The following is a 22138-nucleotide window of genomic DNA, read 5'->3' as shown; positions in this document are numbered from 1 at the left end:
CCAATACATAATCCAACAAACTACTGTCATTTCGCCCTACATCATATCTTGTATATTTATTTATCCTCTTTTTCTTAAAATATGTATTACCTATAACTAAACCCCTTTCTATACAAAGTTCAATCAAAGGGCTCCCATTATCATTTACACCTGGCACCCCAAACTTACCTACCACACCCTCTCTAAAAGTTTCTCCTACTTTTGCATTCAGGTCCCCTACCACAATTACTCTCTCACTTGGTTCAAAGGCTCCTATACAATCACTTAACATCTCCCAAAATCTCTCTCTCTCCTCTGCATTCCTCTCTTCTCCAGGTGCATACACGCTTATTATGACCCACTTCTCGCATCCAACCTTTACTTTAATCCACTTAATTCTTGAATTTACACATTCATATTCTCTTTTCTCCTTCCATAACTGATCATTCAACATTACTGCTACCCCTTCCTTTGCTCTAACTCTCTCAGATACTCCAGATTTAATCTCATTTATTTCCCCCCACCGAAACTCCCCTACCCCCTTCAGCTTTGTTTCGCTTAGGGCCAGGACATCCAACTTCTTTTCATTCATAACATCAGTAATCATCTGTTTCTTGTCATCTGTACTACATCCACGCACATTTAAGCATCCCAGTTTTATGAAGTTTTTCTTCTTCTCTTTTTTAGTAAATGTCTACAGGAGAAGGGGTTACTAGCCCATTGCTCCCGGCATTTTAGTCGCCTCATACGACACGCATGGCTTACGGAGGAAAGATTCTTTTCCACTTCCCCATGGACAATAGAAGAAATAAAGAGGAACAAGAGCTATTTAGAAAAAGGAGAAAAACCTAGATGTATGTATATACAGTGGACCCCCGCATAGCGAACGCCTTGCATAGCGAACAATCCGCATAGCGAACGCTTTGTTCGCTAAAATTTTGCCCCGCATAGTGGACAAAAACCCGCTCAGCGACCTTCGTCCGAGACGCGTCCAATGTGCGCCCTCAGCCAGCCTCACATGTGCCGCCCGTCCCATTGTTTACCAGCCAGCCTCCGCGGTAACATTCAAGCATACACTCGGAATATTTCGTATTATTACAGTGTTTTCGGTGCTGTTTGTGGAAAATAAGTGACCATGGGCCCCAAGAAAGCTTCTAGTGCCAACCCTACACCTCAAAGGGTAAGAATACCCATTGAAATGAAGAAAGAGATCATTGATAAGTATGAAAGTGGAGTACGTATCACCGACCTGGTCAGGTTGTACAAGAAACCAAAATCAACCATCGCTTCTATTGTGGGCAAGAAAACGGCAATCAAGGAAGCTGTTGTTGCCAAAGGTTTAACTGTGTTTTCGAAACAAAGATCGCAAGTGATGGAAGATGTTGAGAGACTCTTATTGGTGTGGATAAATGAAAAACAGCTAGCAGGAGATAGCGTCTCTCAAGCGATCATATGTGAAAAGGCTAGGAAGTTGCATGACGATTTAATTAAAAAAATGCCTGCAACTAGTGATGATGTGAGTGAATTTAAGGCCAGCAAAGGTTGGTTTGAGAGATTTAAGAAGCGTAGTGGCATCCATAGTGTGATACGGCATGGTGAGGCTGCCAGTTCGGACCACAAAAGCGGCTGAAAAATATGTGCATGAATTCAAGGAGTACATAGAAACTGAAGGACTGGAACCTGAACAAGTGTTTAATTGTGATGAAACAGGCCTGTTCTGGAAGAAAATGCCAAGCAGGACCTACATTACTCAGGAGGAAAAGGCACTCCCAGGACATAAGCCTATGAAAGACAGGCTTACTTTGTTGATGTGTGCCAATGCTAGTGGTGATTGCAAAGTTAAGCCTTTATTAGTGTATCACTCTGAAACTCCCAGAGCGTTCAGGCAAAAGAATGTCCTCAAGGATAATTTGTGTGTGCTGTGGAGGGCAAACAGTAAGGCATGGGTCACTAGGGAATTTTTCTATAACTGGTTACACCATGCATTTGCCCCCAATGTGAAAGATTACCTAACTGAAAAGAAATTAGACCTTAAGTGCCTCCTGGTGTTAGACAATGCCCCTGGTCATCCTACAGACGTGGCAGAGCGACTTTATGGGGACATGAGCTTCATTAAGGTGAAGTTTTTGCCTCCTAATACCACTCCTCTCCTGCAGCCCATGGACCAGCAGGTCATTTCCAACTTCAAGAAACTGTACACAAAAGCTCTGTTTCAAAAGTGCTTTGAAGTGACCACAGACACTCGATTGACTCTAAAAGAGTTTTGGAAGGATCACTTTAATATCCTCAATTGTGTAAACCTTATAGGTAAGGCTTGGGAGGGAGTGACTAAGAGAACCTTGAACTCTGCTTGGAAGAAACTGTGGCCAGAATGTGTAGACAAAAGGGATTTTGAAGGGTTTGAGGCTAACCCTGAGAGGAGTAGTATACCAGTTGAGGAATCAATTGTGGAATTGGGGAAGTCCTTGGGGTTGGAGGTTAGTGGGGAGGATGTGGAAGAGTTGGTGGAGGAGGACAATGAAGAACTAACCACTGATGAGCTGATAGATCAACTTCAAGAGCAAGAGGCCAGACCTGGGGAAACTGGTTCAAAGGAGGGGAGAGAGAAATTGAAGGAATTGCCTACTTCAAAGATTAAGGATATGTGTGCAAAATGGCTTGAAGTGCAAACCTTTTTTGATGAAAATCACCCTCACACAGCTATTGCAAGCCGTGCTGGTGACTGTTACAATGACACTGTTGTGAACCACTTTAGACAAATCATAAAGGAACGAGAGGTACAGGCCACTATGGACAGATATGTTGTGCGAAAGAAGTCCAGTGACTCTGAAGCTGGTCCTAGTGGCATTAAAAGAAGAAGGGAAGTAACCCCAGAAAAGGACTTGCTACCTCAAGTCCTAATGGAAGGGGATTCCCCTTCTAAACACTAACACTCTCTCTCCCCTCCTCCCATCCCATCAATCATCACCAGATCTTCAATAAAAGTAAGTGTCATGTAATTGTGCATGCCTTTTTCAGTTTGTGTGTACTAAAATTAACATTTTTTTGTGGTAAAAAAAATTTTTTTTCATACTTTTGGGTGTCTTGCACGGATTAATTTTATTTCCATTATTTCTTATGGGGAAAATTAATTCGCATAGCGAACATTTCGCATAACGACCAGCCCTCTTGCACGGATTAAGTTCGCTATGCGGGGGTCCACTGTATATATGCATGTGCGTGTCTGTGAAGTGTGACCAAAGTGTAAGTAGGAGTAGCAAGATATCCCTGTTATCTAGCGTGTTTATGAGACAGAAAAAGAAACCAGCAATCCTACCATCATGCAAAACAGTTACAGGTTTCTGTTTCACAGTCATCTGGCAGGACGGTAGTACTTCCCTGGGTGGTTGCTGTCTACCAACCTACTACCTATTATTAATAACATGTATTATTATTTACATGTATGTATTTAATAACATATATGTTATAAATAATAATAGTACATATTATTAATAACATGTATTATTATTAACATGCAAGTTATTAAATACTATTGCCTCAATCACTGCCTCTACCACTCCAGTCACACTCAATCTACAAGCACCAAACACAATGAATTATTGTGAAATGTCTGGAAGAGCAGGGAGACTAATGTTCACTCCAGCATAAACAAAGTCACACTGACGATGTGTCAATCACTCCCTCGTATTTTTGTACAATTTCCTTCTTCAATTATATCATATTTATTATTATTATTATTATTATTATTATTATTATTATTATTATTATTGTTATTATTACCATTGTTATTATTAGCTGTAGCAGAAATGTTTAACTCTTTGCAGTGTTAAAGAGTAAACACATGATGTCACCGTCTAATACCTGTCCGAATAGCCATTCCAATATGCAGTCATGAATGGGTTTACATTATTTGTACTGTAGTTTAATAGCAAATAATGAACAAACAAAACACTCACCACACTGAGTGGTGGGAGGGCTGGCTGCCAGTTGCGGGGGTCGGAGGGAGGGTAGTAGGGACTCGCAGGTGGCGGGAAACTTAAATATGATTTGGCGGTTGGGAATTTGGTGGCTGGGAATTTGGCAGTTGGGAATTCGCGAATGTGTGAAGCCTGTGAAAGATGAAAACGTGAATGTTGAGGGAGACCTGTATACAGTAGAAAGGGTTACTAGCCCCTTGTTCCTGGCAAGTTAGTTGCCTCTTACGACACACATGACTTACAGAGGGAGAATTCTGTTCCACTTCCCCATGAAGATAAGAAGAAATAAACAAGAACAAAAACTAGCAAGAAAATAGAAGGAAACCCAGAGGGGTGAGTATATATATGCTTGTACATGTATGTGTAGTGTGACCTAAGTGTAAGTAGAAGTAGCAAAAGATACCTGTAATCTTGCATGTTTATGAGACAGAAAAAAGACACTAGCAATCCTACCATCATGCAGAACAATTACTGGCTTCCATTTTACACTCGCCTGGCAGAATGGTAGTACCTCCCTGGGTGGTTGCTGTCTACAAACCTACTACCACAGGATGGTAGTACCTCCCTGGGTGGTTGCTATCTACCAACCTACTACCACAGGATGGTAGTACCTCCCTGGGTGGTTGCTGTCTACCAACCTACTACCACAGGATGGTAGTTCCTCCCTGGGTGGTTGCTGTCTACCAACCTACTACCACAGGATGGTAGTACCTCCCTGGGTGGTTGCTGTCTACAAACCTACTACCACAGGATGGTAGTACCTCCCTGGGTGGTTGCTATCTACCAACCTACTACCACAGGATGGTAGTACCTCCCTGGGTGGTTGCTGTCTACCAACCTACTACCACAGGATGGTAGTTCCTCCCTGGGTGGTTGCTGTCTACCAACCTACTACCACAGGATGGTAGTACCTCCCTGGGTGGTTGCTGTCTACAAACCTACTACCACAGGATGGTAGTACCTCCCTGGGTGGTTGTTGTCTACCAACCTACTACCACAGGATGGTAGTACCTCCCTGGGTGGTTGCTGTCTACCAACCTACTACCACAGGATGGTAGTACCTCCCTGGGTGGTTGTTGTCTACCAACCTACTACCACAGGATGGTAGTACCTCCCTGGGTGGTTGCTGTCTACCAACCTACTACCACAGGATGGTAGTACCTCCCTGGGTGGTTGCTGTCTACAAACCTACTACCACAGGATGGTAGTTCCTCCATGGGTGGTTGCTGTCTACAAACCTACTACCACAGGATGGTAGTACCTCCCTGGGTGGTTGCTGTCTACAAACCTACTACCACAGGATGGTAGTTCCTCCATGGGTGGTTGCTGTCTACAAACCTACTACCACAGGATGGTAGTACCTCCCTGGGTGGTTGCTGTCTACAAACCTACTACCACAGGATGGTAGTTCCTCCCTGGGTGGTTGCTGTCTACAAACCTACTACCACAGGATGGTAGTACCTCCCTGGGTGGTTGCTGTCTACAAACCTACTACCTAGGAAAAGTATTACATATTTTTCAAAATAATTTAATGACCTTCAGTTTTGTGGAGTGATTGAACAGAGATGGTAAGATAAAGCAACTTACTTAGTTACAACAGAAATACAATGGTTGCAAGATATGGGAGAAGATGTATAACTAATTATGTAAGGGAGATGAATGAAGACTAGAAGAACAGGGACAGAACTAGATGAAAGCTGGTTTTGTTTGACACAGCATACTGCTGTCCCAGTTACATTAGGGTGATGAGGTATTTTTAATTACAAATATACAGTGGACCCCCGCATAACGATTACCTCCGAATGCGACCAATTATGTAAGTGTATTTATGTAAGTGCGTTTGTACGTGTATGTTTGGGGGTCTGAAATGGACTAATCTACTTCACATTATTCCTTATGGGAATAAATTCGGTCAGTACTGGCACCTGAACATACTTATGGAGTGAAAAAATATCGTTAACCGGGGGTCCACTGTACAATAAGAATTCTGCATTATAATGACAACAAACTGCAAATTATAGTATCTAACCTGGTTGGGTGCTCATAAGCATGCAGAGCCATAAGCACTTGTGTGGGTGTCACACTGCTAGAAGTGACACTGTCCTGAGTTAAGCAGTCAATCAGTTTAGACGGAAGGCCATGACTGGTATCGCTGGATGGATTCAAGAGGTTGGCTTTAGCCATTCGGTTAACGCTCGCCACAGTGGATTCTCCCTCCAGTTTATCCAAAATATGAGACCACACCTGCGAATGAAATATTTGCATGAAATGGAATGTTTAACAATACAAAAATAACCTGCACATAAAGTATGTTTCCTAAACCCTATTTTTTTTTTTTTGAACACATCAGCCGATTCCCCCCAAGGCAAAGTGACCCAAAAGAGAAAAACTTTCATCATCATTCACTCCATCACTGTCTTGCCAGAGGGGTGCTTTACACTACAGTTATAAAACTGCAACATTAACACCTCTCCTTCAGAGTGCAGACACTGTACTTCCCATCTCCAGGACTCAAGTCCAGCCTGCCAGTTTCCCTGAATCCCTTCATAAATGTTACTTTGCTCACACTCCAACAGCACGTCAAGTATTAAAAACCATTTGTCTCCATTCACTCCTATCAAATACGCTCACGCATACTTGCTGGAAATCCAAACTCCTCGCACACAAAACCTCCTTTGCCCCCTCCCTCCAACCCTTCCTACGCCGACCCCTACCGTGCCTTCCCTCCACTACAGATTTATACACTCTCGAAATCATTCTATTTTGTTCCATTCTCTCTACGTGTCCGAACCACCTCAACAGCCCCTCCTCAGCTCTCTGGATAATAGTTTTGGTAATCCCACGCCTTCTTCTAATTTCCAAACTACGAATTCTCTGCATTATATTCACACCACACATTGCCCTCAGACATGACATCTCCACTGCCTCCAGCCTCCTTCTCATTGCAACATTCATCACCCATGCTTCACACTCATACAAGAGTGTTGGTACAACTATACTCTCATACATTCCCCTCTTTGCTTTCATGGACAAAGTTCTTTGTCTCCACAGACTCATCCTTTTCCCCTCATCAATTCTATTATTCACCTCATCCTTCATAGACCGATCTGCTGACATGTCCACTCCTAAATACAGTGGATCCCCGGTATTCGATATTAATCCGTTCCTGAGAGCTCATCGAATACCGAAAATATCAAAAACTGAATCAATTTTCCCCATAAGAAATAATGGAAATCAAATTAATCCGTGCAAGACACCCAAAAGTACGAAAAAAAAATTTACCACATGAAATATTAAGTTTAATGCAATAGAATAATTACAATAACAACAATAACAATAGAATAATTGACACTTACCTTTAATGAAGATCTGGTGATGATTGATGGGATGGGAGGAGGGGAGAGTGTCAAAGTTGTTAATGTTTAGAAGGGGAATCCCCTTCCATTAGGACTTGAGGTAGCAAGTCCTTTTCCGGGGTTACTTCCCTTCTTTTAATGTCACTAGGACTAGCTTGAGAGTCACTAGACCTCTGTCGCACAACAAATCTGTCCATAGAGCTCTGTACCTCCCGTTCCTTTACGATTTGTCTAAAATGGGCCATAACGTTGTCATTGTAATAGCCACCAACACAGCTTGCAATAGCTGTGTTAGGGTGATTTTCATCCATAAAGGTTTGCAGTTCAACCCACTTTGCACACATTTCCTTAATTTTTTAAATAGGCACAATGGATTCCACAACTGGCATAGGCTTCTCAGGGTTAGCCCCAAACCCTTCAAAATCTTTCTTAATTTCCATACTAATTCTCACCCTTTTTACCACAGGGTTGGCACTAGAACCTTTCTTGGGTCCCATGCTGACTTATTTTGCAGAAACAAGCACCAGAAACAGTGATAATATGGAATGCATCGAATTTATCCTTAGATGCGCACACATTGCCTGGCTTGTAAACACTGGCACACACGGGGCAGTTCAGGCCACACGTGGACATGTCTTGTACGAATCGCATCGAATACCGGGTTTTCCATCGGATACAGAGGCGAAATTTTTTCGTTAAAATGCATCGAATACCGATGCCATCGAATACCGGGGATCCACTGTATTTGAATACATTCACCTCCTCCACACTCTCCCTCCAATCTGATATCCAGTCTTTCGTTTCCTAATTTGTTTATTTTTTTATCCTCATTACCTTACTCTTTCCTATATTCACTTTTAATTTCCTTCTTTTATATACCCCACCAAATTCATCCACCAACCTCTGCAACTTCTCTTCAGAATCTCCCAAAAGCACAGTGTCAGCAGCGAAGAGCAACTGTGACAACTCCCACTTTGTGTTTGATTCTTTATCTTTTAACTTCACACCTCTTGCCAAGACCCTAGCATTCACTTCTCTTACAACCCCATCTATAAATATATTGAACAACCACGGTGACATCACACATCCTTGTCTAAGGCCTACTTTTACCAGGAAATAATCTCCCTCTCTCCTACATACTCTAATCTGAGCCTCACTATCCTCATAAAAACTCTTCACTACTTTCAATAACCTACCTCCTATACCATACACCTGCAACATCTGCCACATTGCCCCCCTATCCACCCTGTCATATGCCTTTTCCAAATCCATAAATGCCACAAAAGCCTCCTTACCCTTATCTAAATTATGTTCACTTATATGTTTCACTGTAAATATTTGGTCTACACACCCCCTACCTTTCCTAAAGCCTCCTTGTTCATCTGCTATCCTACTCTCCGTCTTACTCTTAATTCTTTCAATAACAACTCTACCATACACTTTACCAGGTATACTCAACAGATTTATTCCCTATATTTTTTGAAATCTCTTTTGTCACCTTTGCCTTTATACAAAGGAACTATGCATGCTCTCTGCCAATCCCTAGGTACCTTACCCTCTTCCATACATTTATCAAATAATAGCACCAACCATTCCAAAACTATATCCCCTCCTGCTTTTAACATTTCTACCTTTATCCCATCAATCCCAGCTGCTTTACCCCCTTTCAGTCTACCCACTGCCTCACAAACTTCCCCCACATTCACAACTGGCTCTTCCTCACTCCTACAAGATGTTATTCCTCCTTGCCCTATACACGAAATCACAGCTTCCCTATCTTCATCAACATTTAACAATTCCTCAAAATATCCCCTCCATCTTCCCAATACCTCTAACTCTCCATTTAATAACTCTCCTCTCCTATTTTTAACTGACAAATCCATTTGTTCTCTAGGCTTCCTCAACTTATTAATCTCACTCCCAAGTTTTTTTTTATTTACAACAAAATCTGTTATTAACATTTCACCCACTCTCTCATTTGCTCTCTTTTTACATTGCTTCACCACTCTCTTAACCTCTCTTTTTCTCTCCATATACTCTTCCCTCCTTGCATCACTTCTACTTGTAAAAACTTCTCATATGCTAACTTTTTCTCCCTTACTCTCTTTACATCATCATTCCACCAATCGCTCCTCTTCCCTCCCGCACCCACTTTCCTGTAACCACAAACTTCTGCTTAACACTCTAACACTACATTCTTAAACCTACCCCATACATCTTCGACCCCATTGCCTATACTCTCATTAGCCCATCTATCCTCCAATAGTTGTTCATATCTTACCCTAACTGCCTCCTCTTTTAGTTTATAAACCTTCACCTCTCTCTTACTTGCTGCTTCTATTTTCCTTGTATCCCATCTACCTTTTACTTTCACTGTAGCTACAACTAGAAAGTGAGCTGATATATCTGCAGCCCCTCTATAAACATGTACATCCTGAAGTCTACTCAGCAGTCTTTTATCTACCAATACACAGTCCAACAAACTGTTGTCATTACGCCCTACATCACATCTTGTATACAGTAAGGCCCCGCTTTACGGCGTTTTGCCTTACGGCGTTCCGCTAATACAGCGATGTCAAATTATGACCAAAATTTGCTATACGACAAGCGGTCTTTTAAATACGGCGCCCCCCCCACCTGGTTTGTTTACATTTTCCATGACCACATCTATTATGACAGGAAACTTTCCAAAATTTCAAGTGTTTTAAAGTTACTGCATATTTTATATGTACTCTGATAATTATACTTATGTGTACCTGTACCTAAATATACTCACACACTGTGCTGGTGTGCAAGTACACATTAAAATCGCTAAGTCTCTCTCTACTCATGACGCCAATACTACATAATAATAATCACTCTTGGGCACACTAAATGTCTTATTTTACATCAATATAGGCATTTTCATTAATCCATCTATGATATTTTCCTCAAAATTATATATGAAACCCATTACATAGCATATAAACATGATACATACACTCAGAATAAAAATTGATGTAAATATGAGATTTGTTTACAAAGCAGCTGTGTAGGCAGTGTCAGAAGAATTACGTTTTCTCTAGTCAAACACTGGGGGGTAACTGTAGAAAAATATTCTTTTCGTATGCCTTTACTCTATGTATAGCAATTCACGACCTTGTGGGTTTAGTGCTTTTTATAAATAATAATAATAATAATATTATTATTATTATTATTATTAATATTATTATTATTAATATTAATACTATTATTATTATTATTATTAATATTAATACTATTATTATTATTATTATTATTATTATTATTATCTTCATTCACTCTAAAAATGGTGTGTTGCTGTTTGTATATTCTGAACTAACTTGTACAACTTGTACACAATGTAAGAGTATTTGTATTGTGAGGTAATTGTTATTAAAATAAAAAAATATTGAGGTAAATGTTTTACAGACTCTTACAAATGGACGTGAATGAGCTAAAAGTAGACACATATTAATACACATTTATTTCGCCTGACCAAGTGATCGTCCACTACCTGTTCAGTTTGTGTTCTTACATTGTCTGAACTCTGTATCTCGTTCTCTCTCTCGTTTACTCTTTTGTTAACTAGTTGGCTCTCATTGACGATGGCGTCTAAGGTTAGCTGTAATAAAAAGAGAAGCCGTAAGCCTCTTGCTTTAAGTGCCAAGTTAGAGGATGATGGTGTGCCATTCTGATTTTATTCAATAAACATCCTGCCACTCACCTCTCACACATTAATATTAATATTTTAAGGTAAGTAATAAGTGTACTCTGTGTGTATCTTACCTTTTATTGTGTTTTAAATGCCTATTTCTATTGCTAACTTAATATAAGTTAGTGTAAACTTGTTGTCTGGCATTTATTGCATATTTTATATGCTCTGATAATAATACTTGTGGAGCCGGGTGGAGGGACAACATTACGTTTTCTCTGCTCAGCCATCAGAGAAAACGTTATTGAATCTGCGTTTGGCCCAGCCACTCCCCCATTCCGCTTTTGTTTACAATTTCTGGCATGAATTATTCATTACTTCTACCTTCGTTTATGATGGCATCTATAGGTAGTTGTTAAAAATGACTAAATTCAGTGAACAAGGCATGTCGATGTTAATAATATGGCTCTGGGCTGCAGTGTAGATAGCCGGTAGGTGTAGCCCAGGCTACACCTACCGGCTACACCTAGCGACTACTTACACTGACTTTATACAAATAAATACTACTCGCCTCTCTTCCTACATTAAGACTACACATATTTTAAGGTAAATAATGAGTGTACTGTATGTGCATTTTACCTCTCTGGGATGTTTTAAATATCATATATTAAGTATGAGACAGGGAGCCAGGGCTACCTGCACCTGGGCTACCTGCACCTGACTTCCTACAAATAAGTACTACTCACCTCTCTCCCTACATTAAGATTACAAATACTTTAAGATAAGTAATGAATTTACTGTGACTGTATTTTACTTTGTGTGTTTTTAATGCCTAGTTCTATTACTAACTTAATATAATTTAGTGTAAACTTGTTGTCTGGCATTTATATGCATTTATAAATGGAAAAAATGGAGTTCTGCCTTCCGGCGATGTCTGCTTTCCGGCGACAGCCTGGAACCTAACCCGCCATATAAGTGGGGCCCTACTGTACTTATTTATCCTCTTTTTCTTAAAATACATATTACCTATAACTAAACAAAGTTCAATCAAAGGGCTCCCATTATCATTTACACCTGGCACCCCAAACTTACCTACACACCCTTTCTAAATGTTTCTCTTACTTTAGCATTTAGGACCCCCTACCACAATTACTCTCTCCCTTGGTTCAAAGGTTCCTATACATTCACTTAACATCTCCCAAAATCTCTCTCTCTCCTCTACACTCCTCTCTTCTCCAGGTGCATACACGTTTATTATGACCCACTTTTCACATTCGACCCTTATTTTAATCCACATAATCCTTGAATCTATAAATTTATATTCCCTCTTCTTCTTCCATAAGTAGTCCTTCAACATTATTGCAACCCCTTCCTTAGCTCTAACTCTCTCAGATACTCCTGACTTAATCCCATTTATTTCTCCCCACTGAAACTCACCTATCCCCTTCAGCTTTGTTTCGCTTAGGGCCAGGACATCCAACTTCTTTTCATTCATAACATCAACAATCATCTTTTTCTTATCATCCGCACTACATCCACGCACATTCAAGCATCCCAGTTTTATAAAGTTTTTCTTCTTCTCATTTTTAGTAAATGTGTACAGGAGAAGGGGTTACTAGCCCATTGCTCCTGGCAATACTCTCATAATACTTTTGTTACTTCCGTGTTTCACTTTTGTATATTCCTACTACTATATTTGCTTATCTCACAGCTATCAACTGTCTTAATTCTTCAATCACCACTCTAACTCAGAGTTTTAATTGTTATTAATAACTACAAGATCTCTTTATTACTACTCCAAGAAAGTATCAACTTTCTTGTATATTTGTATTTTACCTTATCACTGCCCTTTTTTATCATTTATAATTTTCTTAATATCTGTTCTTACAATTTATTAATATCTGTTGTTTACCATCTTATTATATCGCTACTAAAATCCATACAGTCTTTAATTAAGAACTGTGGATATTTTATTTTACTGTGTATTGTAAACATCTTATGTTGGCTTAAGTGCAATTACAAGTTATAGTCTGGTGCTACATCTTTTAATCTTGTTTTAACAGCTTTATACATAATTAATACTTCAGTTCATTAATAGCTCAATACATAGTCAATACTTTAGTTCATTATGTTTATTAGCTTTTACACTCTACTCGACCAACATATATTAGCTACACATTTGTCCAAACATTCCCTTATTACAGATATCATTACTGGAACTCAACACACTATAAATAATTTAAATAATTACCATTTAACCTAAATGCTGAATGAACATGTCGACCCAGATGTAAATCTATACAATCTTTCTCCCAATCAAAATTTAATGGAAAGTAACTGCCTCTATTAGACAGCATCACAAGCCAGCACTGTCCTAAGTAATGCCAGAAATATTACAGTTCTCATTACAATATTTGGTCCTTAACCCTTTCAGGGTCCGTCCCGTAGATCTACGGCTTTACGGTGAGTGTCCAAACCGTAGATCTACGCCATGAGCTCAGCTCACTCTGATAAACTGTGAGTGGTACATTTGGGCCTAGATATGAGAGAATACATCTATGTGGTATGTGTGCACCACATAAAACAGATCCTGCAGCACACTGTGTATAATGAGAGAAAAAAACTGAAATCATGATTTTTCGATTGAAACAGCAACTTTGCAGTGTTTTTTCGTATGTTTTTTATAGTTGTATTTGCGATTTCTTGGTCTCATTTGATAGAATGGAAGACATATTACAGAAATAGAGATGATTTTGATTGGTTTTAGCACTGGAAAAGACTTGAAACTGAGCTCAAAGTAGCGGAAATGTTAAATTTTTGCCGATATTCAAGAGTAAACAAACGACCTCACACGTCTAATACACGTCAGCTGGTGGGTCTAATATACATTCACAAATATGGTGATGATATTTATACAATTATTACAGTATTGCATAACAGTAAATCTTCTATTTTTTGGTGTGAATAAAAATTCATTATGTGAATAAAAAAATCAAAATGGAATTTATTTGTAAAGCCTCAAAACATAACTAATGAACAGAGGAAATGTTAGTTTAGTGCCAGGAATGCCTACATTGTTTATTCTGGACCCTATTTTGAAATTGGAATATTTTGAACTTTGTGTTAAATTGGCCAAATTAACAATTTCCGATCACTTTATTTTGTAGTTGAAACAGTTGACTTGGCGATTTCTTGTGCTCAATCGATAGAATGGAAGTAATACTAGTGAAATAGCTAAGAATTTGGTTGATTGGAATAATGTAATTGGCCTAAAATGGGAGTCAAAGTCGGCAAAATCGCCGATTCGTAAATATCGCTGACACATCAAAATTCGCGAGAGCATAATTTCGTCAATTTTCCACCAAATTTCGTACTTTTTGTTTTATTACCTTCACAAAAAGATTCTCTACGATTTCATAAGAAAAAATAACAAATTTTTTTTGTGAAAATTCTTGGACACTGGTGCGTGACTCCAGATTTGGGCCTTGGACCCTGAAAGGGTTAAGTAAACACTATGATGACCTGGCACTCCTTGATTCCCTAAAGACAACCTTCTCCTGTATTATTCCCAGTGAAACCTGGCTTAAGCTGGACACAATAGATATCTACTCACTACCAAGATACACAGCAATCCACAACTGCAGACCACACCAAGTTGGGGATGGTATTGCAATCTGTTACTCTAATGAACTATCTTGTTGTAACACAACTAGCTATAGTGAAGACTATGGAGAACATATTTTTGCTAATTTTACTGTAAAAAACCTTAAGACTCCTATAACAATCGGTGCTATTTACCAGATGTTTCATACAAACATCCCAAATTTTAGTGATAAACTAACGACACTAACAATAAACAACCAAATAAACAAGCACCACCTTCTCCTAGCCGGAGACTTCAGCATCAACCTTGATCTAACAGATGACCAGCACCACCTTCTCCTAGCCGGAGACTTCAACATCAACCTTGATCTAACAGATGACCAGCACCACCTTCTCCTAGCCGGAGACTTCAACATCAACCTTGATCTAACAGATGACCAGCACCACCTTCTCCTAGCCGGAGACTTCAACATCAACCTTGGTCTAACAGATGACCAGCACCACCTTCTAGTCGGAGACTTCAACATCAACCTTGGTCTAACAGATGACCAGCACCACCTTCTCCTAGCCAGAGACTTCAGCATCAACCTTGGTCTAACAGATGACCAGCACCACCTTCTCCTAGCTGGAGACTTCAACATCAACCTTGATCTAACAGATGACCAGCACCACCTTCTCCTAGCCGGAGACTTCAACATCAACCTTGATCTAACAGATGACCAGCACCACCTTCTCCTAGTTGGAGACTTCAACATCAACCTTGATCTAACAGATGACCAGCACCATCTTCTCCTAGCCAGAGACTTCAACATCAACCTTGATCTAACAGATGACCAGCACCACCACCTCCTAGTCGGAGACTTCAACATCAACCTTGATCTAACATATGACCAGCACCACCTTCTCCTAGCCAGAGACTTCAACATCAACCTTGATCTAACAGATGACCAGCACCACCTTCTCCTAGTCGGAGACTTCAACATCAACCTTGGTCTAACAGATGACCAGCACCACCTTCTCCTAGTCGGAGACTTCAACATCAACCTTGGTCTAACAGATGACCAGCACCACCTTCTCCTAGCTGGAGACTTCAACATCAACCTTAGTCTAACAGATGACCAGCACCACCTTCTCCTAGCTGGAGACTTCAACATCAACCTTGGTCTAACAGATGATCAGCACCACCTTCTCCTAGCCAGAGACTTCAACATCAACCTTAGTCTAACAGATGACCAGCACCACCTTCTCCTAGCTGGAGACTTCAACATCAACCTTGGTCTAACAGATGACCAGCACCACATTCTCCTAGCAGGAGACTTCAACATCAACCTTGGTCTAACAGATGACCAGCACCACATTCTCCTAGCAGGAGACTTCAACATCAACCTTGGTCTAACAGATGACCAGCACCACATTCTCCTAGCAGGAGACTTCAACATCAACCTTGGTCTAACAGATGACCAGCCAGTAACTGATTTCATCAACAACATGAACAACACACTACTCATACCAGGTATAACAAAACCAACAAGACTAACTGAGACAAGTGCAACCATAACTGACCATATATGGACTAATATACTAGCTCCCCTTAACCCTTTGAGGGTTTTCGTCGTACTAGTACGTCTTACGCGTAGGGGTTTTTGACGTACTAGTACTCATAAATTCTAGCGACCTCAAATCTAGTGGGAGAAAGCTGGTAGGCCTTCATATGAAAGAATGGGTCTATGTGGTCAGTGTGCACAGTCTAAAAAAAATCCTGCAGCAAACGGTGCATAATGAGAAAAAAAAAACTTTTTCCATTTTTTTTTAATAAATCAGCGACTTTGCAGTGTATTTTCGTATGGTATTTATTGTTGTATTCTAGTTTTCTTGGTCTCATTTTATAGAATGGAAGACATATTACTGAAATTGAGATGATTTTGACTGGTTTTACAATGAAAGGTGCCTTGAAATTGAGCTCAAAGTAGCAGAAATGTTCGATTTTTACCAAACTTCAAAAGTAAACAAATCGTGCCAAGCGTGCAATACACGTCAACTGGTGAGTCTAATATTCTTTCACAAGTGCACCAATAATATTTACACCATTTTTTACACTAATGCAGTAGTCTGCATAACAGTAAATCTTATATTTTTTGTGAGAATAAAAATTCAAAGTGGAAAGCAAAAGAATATAAGAGGGGCCTTGAGACGTGACTAATGACTAGAGGAAATGTCATTTTAGTGCCAGGAATGTCTTTCTTGTTTATTCTGGACCCTATTCCGAAATTGGCATCTTTTGAAATTTGTGTGAAATTGGCAAAATTGCTAAATTCTGACCACTGTACTGGATAGTTGAATTTATAAATGGGTGGTTTCTTGCACCCATTCGATAGAAAAAATGGAGATCTAGCGAAATATTCATGTTTTTTGTCGACTAGTACAGTGAAATTGGCCGAAAATGGGGCTCAAAGTGGGCAAAATCGCCGATCCGTAAACATCGCCGAGACCGCTAACTTTCGAGAGCATAATTCCGTAAGTTTTCTATCAAATTTCAAACTTTTGGTGTCGTTATGATCGGGAAAAGATTCTCTATCTTTTCATAAGAGAAAATAATTTTTTTTTTTTTTTAAATTTGGCCGACCCTGAGAACGAGTTTCGGAGAGGGCCTGTCGACCCTCAAAGGGTTAAATCAGGAATAATCACAGACAGCACTACTGACCACTACCCTACCTTCCTCTTAACATACATTTGTAAACAATCTTTGGAATTCAACAAGGTCTCTTTTAGACTCCATGACGAGACATCAATAAGCAACCTCACAACAGAGCTAGGTACAGTTAACTGGCCTACAGAATTCTCCAGTGCCAATGGTATCAATGATTGGATAGACATATTTCTTAGCAAATTACTTAGACTATATAACAAACAATGTCACATAAAAATGAAACAGATAACAAATAAATGGCTAGGTTGCCCATGGCTAACTAACACCATACTAAGATCCATTGACAAGAAACATCAATATGAAAAGCAATATAGACAGGGTTTAATAAACAAAGATATTATTGAACACTACATGTCAGTCCTCACCAAACTAATAAGAAAGGCTAAGCAATTGTACTACTCTAGAATTTCCCAGTTTCCTTCTATCTTGCACCAACTGAGCCCACATTAGTCACCACAATTGTTAAGTAGCTTAAAAATAAATCAGGAAATCTAGCTCAAGCCCCACCATTATTGTACAAACAAGTGGCTTATGTTCTTTTGCCCACTATTTCATTACTCTTTAATGTGTCCAAGAGTGATTATTATTACATAATAGAGAGATGTGTTCATGGAGAATGTAAACAAACTGGGTAGCCCACACCGTATTTGAAAGACCACTTGCCATAAAGAAAGTTTTGGTCATAATTTGAGATCACCGTATTAACAGAACGCCGTAAGGCGAAATGTCGAAAAGCGGGGCCCTACTGTAAATCATAATACACTACAGAATGTAAAGAAATAATAAACTGTGTATATAAAGTGTATATGTACTTACTGAACATAACTGATATGGTATCTCCTTCGAGCTGCTTCTCTCTCAACCACGTCAGCAGCAGCTTCTCCATCTTTTAATGGACAGAGGTCTGCAGCTTAGATGTTATTGTAATGCCCTTGGCTGGCACTATAACCTTTATTGACTCCTGCTGTTTTAGTATCGTACATATAGTAGATGTACTGTGCTGGTATTGTCTGGCTAAATCCACAACTCGTGCACCTTGCATATGTTTATCTATGATTTCATGCATTAATTCCATGGAAATCATTGTCTTTTTTTTTTTTTTTTTCTCAGCACTGTCCTTTGCACTTATTTTCTTAGGACCCATGGTTAGAAAAGTGGAATTTGGCCAAATGACTGTCAAAATTATAAGCAAAGCAGGAGAGAACTGCTTCGACAGTGATGTAAACATGTGTACTGCCATCAGCTGCACCAACTAGCGACAGCATTCTGAATTATTATTACACATGTATTATGTACATTATTATTATTATTATTATTATTAATTTAGTGAACTGAAGCTCTATCATTATTGTATAATAATAATTATTATTATTATTATTATTATTGTTAATTTAGGGAACTGAAGTTCTATCATTATTGCAATTATTATTATTATTATTGATAATTTAGGGAACTGAAGCTCTATTGTTATAATAATTATTTTTATTATTATTATTATTAGTATTAATTTAGGGAGCTAGAGCACATATCCAATTCCTCAGATCAAGAGACCCTCACCAGAGTCAAGGAACCTTGACACTGGTGAGGGTCTCTTGATCTAGGGAACTGGATATGTGCTCAAGTTCCCAAAATTAATAATAATAATAATAATAATAATAATAATAATAATAAAATAATTATAATAACGATAGAGCTTGTTCCCTAAATTCTCATTAATAATAATTATAATAATAATAATTATTAAAATAACGAGAGAGCTTCAGTTCCCTAAATTAATAATAATAACACATTATTATAACAACAAGAGCTTCAGGAAGTCAACTCAGTGCACTGTTTACCTACCTGTGGGAGCAGTTCTCTCCTATTTTGCTTACATTTTTACAGTCATTTGGCCAAATTTCACTTTTCCAACCATGGGTCCTAAGAAAGTAAGTGTAAAGGACAGTGCTGAGAAGAAAAAGATGATGATTTCTATGGAGTTAAAGCATGAAATCATAGATAAACAAGAGAGGTGTCCAGGTTTTGGGTTGAGGGGGAAGTGGGGGAGACCTGGCTCATAACTCAGAGCAAAAAATCGACCGATCGACGGCTCGTATCTCAAAAAACTTTTATGTTGGGATACTCCTAAGTCAAGGTTCCACTGTTTTTATTTATTTTATTTATTTATTTAATGTCTTTGCAAACAGTACATTGAGATTGTGTATATACAATAGTGGGATGCAATGCAGAGAGAGCCTCTATTATGCCTTGGCATTATGGGCCAACTTAACATTATTGGCTTACAGTCTACTAAATACTAAGGAGTAGTATATCATGGTTGTACAGTGGGAAAGTAATTATTTCATAGTTGTACAGTAAAATATTAATTATAAATGAATCAAAATTTTTATAATACAAAGATATACGTATTTATATTCTAAAATGCTTTTGTGAAAAACAATGATTCAATTATATTTCTGTCAACAATGGATAAAAGGTTCAATGTGTATTTCCTAAGAAACTGAAAAATTATTTCCCTACTTTTCCTGTTGTTCATAGTGAGCTTAATGTATAAGCTATCACTCCAGACTCACATTTGTCGAATGTCATTGCAATATCTGTGTAGATCACGGCATTTCGTTTATCATCCAAGGTTCCATAAGACTGTCAAAATTATTTAACCATTTCACTGTCAGTCCTGTAATATTATGGCTTGCAAGCCAGTGTTGGCCCTATAATAGTACACCAAAATTCTAGAAGCTTCCAGTCTTGGGGGAGAAAGCGGGTAGACCTACAGTACATATGAGAGAATGGGTCTGAGTGGCCAGTGTGTACAGTATAAAAAAAAATCCAGCAACACGCAGTGCATAGAGAAAAAAAAAAAAAACTCCGACCATGTTTTACGTTTAAAACAGCGAATTTGCAGTGTATTTTTGTATGGTATTTATAGTTGTATTCTCGCTTTCTTGGTCTCATTTGATAGAAAGGAAGATATATTAGAAAGCTAGAGATGATTTTGAATGGTATATGGACTAAAAGTACCTTGAATTGAAATGAGCTCAAAGTAGCAGAAATGTTCAATTTTTGCCGATGTTCAAGAGTAAACAAATCACGTCACGAGGCCAATAGACGTCAACTGGTGGATCTAATATGCTTTCACAAATGCGCTGATATTATTTATACCCGTTTTACAATAATGAAGTAGTCCGCATAACAGTAAATCTATTTTTTGTGTGAATAAAAGTTCAAAATAGAAAGCAAGCGTAATATAAGAGGGGCCTGGAGACGTGACTAATGAACTGAGAAAAATGTTATTTTAGTGCTAACAATGTTTCCATTGTTAATTCTGGACCTTATTTTGAAATTGACCTTCCCTGAATTGTGAATCAAATTGGCCAAATTACCAATTTCTAATCGGTTCATTGGGTAGTTGAATCAGTAAATGGGTGGTTTCCTGCACTCAATTGATACAACAAAAGGAGTTCTAGTGAAATAGCTATGCATTTGATCGACTGGAACAATGGAATTGGCCAAAAATTGGGCTCAAAGCAGGCAAAATCGCCAATGCATAAATATTGCTGAGATCAATAACTTTGCGAGAGCATAATTCCTTAAGTTTTCCATCAAATTTTGCACTTTTGGTGTCATTATGACAGGGAAAAGATTCTCTACCATTTCAAAAGAAAACAAATTTTATTTTAACCCTTTCAGGGTTGGTGCCATACTAGTATGGCTTGCACGACAGGACGACAGGGTTGGTGCCATACTAGTACACATAAATTATAGCGCCTTCAAATCTAGTGAGAGAAAGCTGGTAGGCCTACATATGAAAGAATGAGTCTATGTGGTCAGTGTGTGCAGTATAAAAAAAATCCTGCAGCACACAGTACATAATGAGAAAAAAACTCCGACCATGTTTTTGGTCAGAAATTTGCAATTTGGCCAATTTCACGAAAATTAAAAAATATGACAATTTCAAAATAAGGTCCAGAATGAACAATGCAGACATTCCTGGCTCTAAAATAACATTTTCTTTGTTCATCAATCATGTCTCCAGGCCCCTCTGATATTACTCTTGTTTTTTATTTTGAATTTTTATTCAAACAAAAAATAGAAGACTTACTATTATGCAGACAACTGCAATACTGTAATAACTGTATAAATAACATCAACCCATTCATGACTGCATATCAGAATGGCTAGTTGGACATTTATTGGACAATGACATCATTTGTTTATTTTTGAACATCGGCAAAAATCAAACATTTCCCCTACTTTGAGCTCCATTTCCAGGTTCTTTTTATAGTAAAACAATCAAAATCACCTCTATTTCTATAATATGTTTTCCATTCTATCAAAGAGACCAAGAAAATGAGAATACAACCATAAATACTATACGAAAATAGACCACAAAGTCGGCATTTTAATTAAAAAAAAAAAAACGGTCGTAGTTTTTTTTTCTCATTATGCACTGTGTGCTCCAGGACTTTTTTTGTATGGTGCATACTGACCACACAGACCCATTCTCTCAAATGTGGGCCTACCAGCTTCCTCTTTCTTGATTTGAAGCCGCTAGAATTTATGAGTATATATACGTCAGACAATTTTCTTCTTCTTATTCTTTTTAGTAATCTTTACAGGAAAAGGGGTTACTAGCCCATTGTTCCCGGCATTTTAGTTGACTTTTACAACACGCATGGCTTACGGAGGAAAGATTCTTATTCCACTTCCCCATGGATATAAAAGGAAAAGTAATAAGACCAAGAACTATTAAGATAAAATTAAAGAAAACTCAGATGAGTGTGTATAAATAAACGTGTACATGTATGTGTGGTGTGACCTAAGTGTAAGTAGAAGTAGCAAGACATACCTGTAATCTTGCATA

At 38.6% G+C, this 22138-nt stretch overlaps 1 protein-coding gene across 2 annotated transcripts in view; it reads right to left on the bottom strand.

Moving 5' to 3' along the window:
* LOC128699934 (RNA-binding protein RO60) overlaps positions 1 to 22138 on the bottom strand; it is a 331808-nt gene that overhangs the window by 112316 nt on the left and 197354 nt on the right. For both annotated transcript variants that reach the window (XM_070102461.1, XM_070102462.1), the window contains exon 8: positions 5986 to 6200. In XM_070102461.1, the coding sequence (XP_069958562.1) occupies positions 5986 to 6200 (215 nt within the window). The remainder of the gene's footprint in view (positions 1 to 5985; positions 6201 to 22138) is intronic.

This window comes from Cherax quadricarinatus, chromosome 81, assembly GCF_038502225.1.
Source record: "Cherax quadricarinatus isolate ZL_2023a chromosome 81, ASM3850222v1, whole genome shotgun sequence".
Lineage (NCBI taxonomy): Eukaryota > Metazoa > Arthropoda > Malacostraca > Decapoda > Parastacidae > Cherax > Cherax quadricarinatus.
This window is presented reverse-complemented; position numbering and strand designations above follow the sequence as displayed.